Source organism: Cannabis sativa, chromosome 9 (assembly GCF_029168945.1).
Source record: "Cannabis sativa cultivar Pink pepper isolate KNU-18-1 chromosome 9, ASM2916894v1, whole genome shotgun sequence".
NCBI lineage: Eukaryota > Viridiplantae > Streptophyta > Magnoliopsida > Rosales > Cannabaceae > Cannabis > Cannabis sativa.
Genome location: NC_083609.1, coordinates 25,605,169 through 25,611,833, shown reverse-complemented (window position 1 = coordinate 25,611,833; position 6,665 = coordinate 25,605,169). Strand labels below are relative to the sequence as shown.

At 29.9% G+C, this 6,665-nt stretch overlaps 1 protein-coding gene across 1 annotated transcript; it reads right to left on the bottom strand.

Moving 5' to 3' along the window:
- Positions 1-251: 251 nt before the first annotated feature.
- Positions 252-2,535, bottom strand: LOC115723037 (protein SHORT-ROOT). Its single transcript, XM_030652434.2, has one exon. The coding sequence runs from the start codon at positions 2,316-2,318 to the stop codon at positions 594-596; it is 1,725 nt and encodes a 574-aa protein (XP_030508294.2). The 5' UTR covers positions 2,319-2,535; the 3' UTR covers positions 252-593.
- Between the last annotated feature and the right edge of the window lie 4,130 nt (positions 2,536-6,665).

Genomic DNA, 6,665 nt, shown 5'->3' with positions numbered 1-6,665 from the left:
GGAGAGAGTTTCTTAATTATTATCTCTTCATACTACATGTAAAACTATGTAATATGTACATATTCATCGAAAAAATGCAGGACCAGTTTCAAAAAAATATATTTAAATAATTTATAATTATCTAACATATACAAATAAAATACATATATTAGTGCTATATATATTTTATTAATTATGTGAGGAGGAGGCATATGTATATATAAGTTTCAAACACCTTCAAACAAGAACAATGAAATAAAAGCAAAACAAAGGAACACAAACTCCCAAACATAAGGCCAATACTAGAAAAAGGTGATTACACAATAAGATATGAAGAGAAAAAAAGAACATATAATAAGGATGGAGATCATATGGAAATAGCTATAATTATAACTATCAACAACACATAAAACTTATATTTGGTTATATAGCTAGGTCTAGCTAGGTAGTAGTAATGTTTATCAAATGACCATCATCACGACATGCATGATGAACACTACTATTAAAATCTAGCTATATCTAGCTATACATCAAAGTTGGTCGGTCTAATTATTATATTATTCTGCTAGGGCATCAACGTATATGAAATATATATGTATATGATGATCAACCAATTAGATTTTCCATGCTGAAGCCCAAACTACAGGCTCTTCTTTCCATGTTAAGTAAATTCCAGCAGAAGCAGAAGTAATAGAGTTGGAATCATCATACACTAATAATTGTCGTTCTTGCTGTTCTTGTTGTCGTTGATCTGGTCCATTAATAATGGACTGAGGTTGATGATGAACAAGTCCCCACCCAGGTGGGTATCTCTTCAGCAAAGCCTTGACATCATCCAAAACGTCGTCGCTGTACCCAACTGGCCGAAACGAGCCCCGTTTCAGCTTTTCACTCCATTGCTTTCCCTTCTCTCTCCTTTCGCTACAATCCCACGTACTAGTTGTATTAGTTCTCCTTCTTGTCCTACCATCCTTAAAGTTGTTGTTATTATTATTACCATCATTAATATCATTATTACTATTATTGTCGTTATTTTGGTCATCATTTCCTTCTTCTCCCGGACCACAATTCATTTGTTGATCATGATATTGATGATCTAATGATTGATCTTCATAATCTTGATCATCATCACATGCCAAAACACTAACGATCCCTCTCGAGCACTCTCTCTCCAACATCAGCTTCTCGTTGCTCGTCCTACCGAAGCTCTCTTCAAGCATATCAAAGTAAAGAGTGTAGAATCTAAGGCACTCTTCGAAACAACCCACGAAATCTTCTCTAGTGGATGTGAAATCTGCCTCTTCTTCAACAACAGTCACAATTCTCGGCTTTAGAGACAGAAAAGCCCTCATCGCCGCCTCCCTATCCTCTACCTCGGCTCTCCTAAGCGTTCCCACACAGTTCACGGCCACCGCCTCGTCATCCTGAATTCCCAGCCTCTCTCTCGTCAGCTCGCCTAGCCGACTCAGCTCCGACACGACGTTAAACTCGAAAGGAACTCCCATAAGCCTCGCGAACTTCTCCATTCTCTGGCTTATCTCTTTCATCACAGACGATCCGGTACCGCCGCCGCCAGTGGCTGCCGAGGCGGCTGCGGTGACCACGACGGTTAGCTTCAGCTTCGGCGTCTCGTCATTTCGGGTGGCCAAGGCTTCGAGGAGGGTAGGCCATTGAGTGCAAAGCGTGTTGCTTATGTCGATTATGTGAAGCTTTGGTTCTCCGTCTAAGGCCTCTAAGATTGCTCCATTGGACGCCACGTGTCCGAAGGTGGTCCACGGACTCACCTCCTGGAACTTGAGAATTAACCTTCTAGCACAGTCAAAAGAACGTGTCTTGTCGGCCACTGACGTCAGTGTCTTGTAGCAGCGGAGGCCGGAATCCGTGGCCTTGCAGAAGAGGGCTTGCAAGAAGTAAGACCCCAATTTCTGATCACAATCGCCGTAAGGGGATGCCAACTCGTTAAGCATCCAAAGAAGGTTGTGGATTTTAGTAGAATCCTTATCTGAGATCGCTTTAGCACACTCCTTGAGAATCCTTGGAGCCCATTTCCCGGTTGAGGCGGAAGGCCATGGCTCCGCGGCGGCCGACCCCAAAGCCGAGTCCGGAGAAAGGCTTGTGGAGGCCGGTAGGGGGGGAAGATGATTGGTGGTTTGCATAATATCGTCTAGCAAGAGGGTCTGATCATTGTTGGTGGTGATGATGATGTGTTGTTGATGATGATCATGGTGCTTGTCGTTGGTGGTGTTGGTGTAGGTGTTTGAATTGAAATAGTATTGATGATCATGGTGACTAGTAGTTTGTTGTTTAGGACTCATATTAGCGAAGAGGGTTATGTCCATTGATGATGTATGGCTTTAATTATTATTATTTTTATTAATGGAGCAAGAAACCCACCTCTGGATAGACTCTCTTTTAGCTAGGAGGGGAGTCTCACAGCTCAAATATGCTAAGAAAATGGCCAATTAAAAAGCCACGATGACTTCGAAAGCTCCATTGTATTTCAAGTCGTTGTCATGACTATATGATATCATATAAATTTTAATAATATATGTATGTGTTTATAATAAGGTCTAGATATATAATAATTTAATTAATAAAATAAGTCAGGCGCTATATCAAGTGGCCGGGTTGCCTTGCCTTTATATGTGGTACGTATTATTTTTTTTAATACAATTTACTCTTATATATAAAAAGATTTTTAGATAATTAGTCAAGTGGAGTTTAGACTAATTAATTGGTAAAAAGTACATATGAATTTAAATGACATCTATTTTTTATATATAATAAATTTAATTATTTCAAATACAAGATTTAATCATTGCCAAAACTTCACTATTAAAAGTAGAAAACAAATAATTAGAATTTTTATTTATTTTTTGGAATTTTTGTTACTATATAGTATAGATGTGTATATAGGGAATTGGCCAAAGGAATAAAACACTAGTATGCAATAATTAAATATACATATAATAGGACGTGGGAATCCGAAGTTTGAATTGTCTCTAGAAGTGCAACGATGAAAAAGCCATGAATCATAATTATTTGAGAGATGCTAAAAGGCACAATATCACAATAATAACTAAATGTACTATTATCATTGGGTATATATTTAATATAGGTCTAATATATTTTAATTTGATAGTTAATATTAAAAATGGTACGTTAACTAAGAAGTGAAATCTTATAATGCACTTTAAAATGCATAATAATACTCTAATTATTTATATACCCTTTGAGTAATTTATATAGTTATATATGGATACTCTAAAGCAATAAAAGCATAAAATTGATTAAGCTAATAAAGCAAGGATAAAAGACAACATATTTTCTTTTGGGCAACAAAAAAACAAAGAGAAGATGATAAAGGGTATAGTACTTCAAGCCGACAAGAGTTTGTGGGTTCAAAATTACCTTATGCAAACATTGTCAACTTCACTAAACTGCAATTATTATTTCCCAATTACCAACATAAATCCCTCACATGTACTTGTGGCCGTTTAACTCCTTTTATATCTTAATTAATTAGTACATTATTAAAGAATATTAGTGTAATTAAATATTTAGGTGTCTATTTTATTTTATTGAATAATTAACATAAAAACTTATGAGATACTGATATTTAATAATAATGTTCATTTATTTCTTTATTACTATTACTACAATGTAGTAGAGTGTTAAGTAAAATCTCTCGTTATAACCTCTTAATCAATCTATATGTTTGAAATTACATGTTAGAATATTTTTTTTCATAATAAAATTAGTTATGGTTACAGTATTATGATTGTAAATTTTAAAAAAATTCTAAATATAGCTTACTGAAAATAGAGAGTACGCGATATGCCAATTTATCACGCATGTTCAAAAAATTTTAAACCTATTTTAACATTATAAATTATTCGAAATTTTTCAGAGATGATATTGTAAGCATAACAAATATCACCATGAAAAAAAAATTAAAAATATTTCGTCATGTATTTTCGAGTACGGAGGTTGACTAATAAATTATAATAAGAAATTGACGGTAAGTATTAACATTCTACCTATATAATGTCTATATTAATGTGACAACTAACAATTAACTAATTTATATATTTATATGAAGGAAAAATATAATGTGGTGACGTTGGTGTCTAAAATCTCTCTAAAGCTATTTTTCTTTTTTCTCCTTAATTCTCTCAATTTTTTAATATTTTATTAGAGTATAAATTTATAAATTAATATTTTACTTTTATTTTAATAAATTTTCTATAAAAATATCTTTCTTAAATAAATTATTTTTTAAAAATCACATAATAATAAATATAAACTAAATTAAATAATTTTTCAATTATTTATATATATGTATCATAACTATATATATGTGTGAAGTTTTTTTTTTAAACTTTGCAGAATATAAGAAATGTATTTTTTTTTATAGAAAAAATTTATTATGAATCAAATATTATGAATTGAACAGAAGTGACAGTCTAAAATTTCTCTAAAGCTATTTTTCTTTTTTATCCTTAATTCTCTCAATTTTTTAATATTTTATTCGAGTATAAATTTATAAATTAATATTTTAATTTTATTTTAATAAATTTTCTATAAAATTATCTATCTTAAATTAATTATTTTTAAAAAACCACATAATAATAAATATAAACTAAATTAATAATATTAAATTAAATAATTTTTTAATTATTTATATATATGTGTGAAGTTTTTTGTTTTTACTTTGCAGAATATAAGAAATATATTTTTTTATAGAAAAAATTTATTATGAATCAAATATTATGAATTGAACAAAAACCAAGCAGGTGTGAGATTATGTAGAAGAAAAAAGGTGTGAGATTATGAATCAAATTTTTTCAAAATGCATTATTTTTATATTCCAATCATATAAGTTGATGTCATCATTATAGTTCATATTGATATCCTCAAATTTCTAAACTTAACACTCAAATTATCATTCTGTTAGTTGATCAATAAAGTGCTACATGTAAGTATAGTATTGGCCAAACTAATAATTCTTTTAGGAAAAATAATTAAAATAAATTCATATTATTCAAAAAATAAAAAACATTATATACATATTAAATGAAATAAAAATAAAATTTTTCATCTTCTTCCAGCCATATTATCTTTTCAGATTAATAATAACCTTTGATTCTCGATTAAAATGCTATTTTTTTATTCTATTTTTATATATTCAAAATTCTCATTCCATAAACTTTCTACTAATATTTTTCAATCAATGAAACGAAAAGACAAACTTTAATTCTCGTATGAAAAATCAAACTCTCAATCCTAATAATCAGTAGAAACAACATCAAATTTCAAGTTCTCAAATTCTATAAAAATTAAAAATAAATAAATAATAAAAAAAAAAAACAGATCTCATAAACACAAACTCAAACATTAGAACCTTAGTAAAATACTAAACTCAAGCATCAAAAATACACAAAATAAAAGTCGAATAGAGAACTTAACACACACATCAAAATAAAAATTAAAACATAAATGAAGATTTTATGCTACTATGCTTCGAATTTCGGTATTTATTAGCAACAAATTTAATATTTTAAATATTTATATCACAAATTTTTTAATAATAAAATTAAAATTTCAATATAATTTCACTAAGTAATTATTATTAATTAAAATACACAAATTATTTTACATATAATGTAAAATATTTTATATATCTGTCGCGATGCATGTGATATTTACTAATTTTATATATAATACGGTAACACTTAACAATTTACATAGATGTTTCTTGATATATTGAAATGATGTTAATTTTTAAAATATATATTAATGTGATTTTGACAATTTTAAAAAACTAATACCTGGTGTTATATATTATGTACTTATACATACATACGTATTACAGGGAATTCTATTGTTGTGGGGCATGCTTTTTACTACTATTGGTAGGAGCATATTTTTTTCATTGCATACGGATGGCTATTAATAGAATCTTTTTATATGATAGTATATGTTAATGACAGAATTTGTATAAGGAAAATCCTTTCTCACTCATTCAGAGTTGGAAAAAAAGGATAATAAAGGTTTGTGACTAAAAGTATTGGTCACAAAATTATAATTTGTTGTGACTAAATATTCTTTTAGTGACAATACTTATTGTGACTAAAACTAATTAATTAGTGAAAACTTGTATCTAAATACTATATGTTACTCAAAAGTAATTTTTTGCTATAACTAAAAGTCACATTTAGTAACAAAAAAAATAATATTGTAATTAAAAAATTATCACTAAAAGTAACTGTTTTTTATAGTGTCTGGTGGCAAGCAGGCCCTTGCGCAAACCTCATGCGCTACCAAGGTGAATGGTTTCATCTTTCGTGAAGACTTCCTGAAAGTCCTTCCATTCCCATACATAACCTAACATTCTATTATAAGAAAAGTTGAACATTGCAAGTTTCGAAGGAAATAAGGACGAAGACATGAAACCAACCTTTCACCAATGATGGTAACACCTAGTTACGCAAGGGGGTTGGCAACACACCCACTATTATAAATTGTATTTTTGGTATCGATTTTAAATTGACACTTATACTTATAGTTTCGGTTCATAGATGCGACACCTATTTCACCTAGACAAAAAGTCAAATTTTTAGTGCCCGTTGTAAAACAAACACTTATTAGTTTTAGTATTGTTTAAAAATCAACACTTAAGCTGT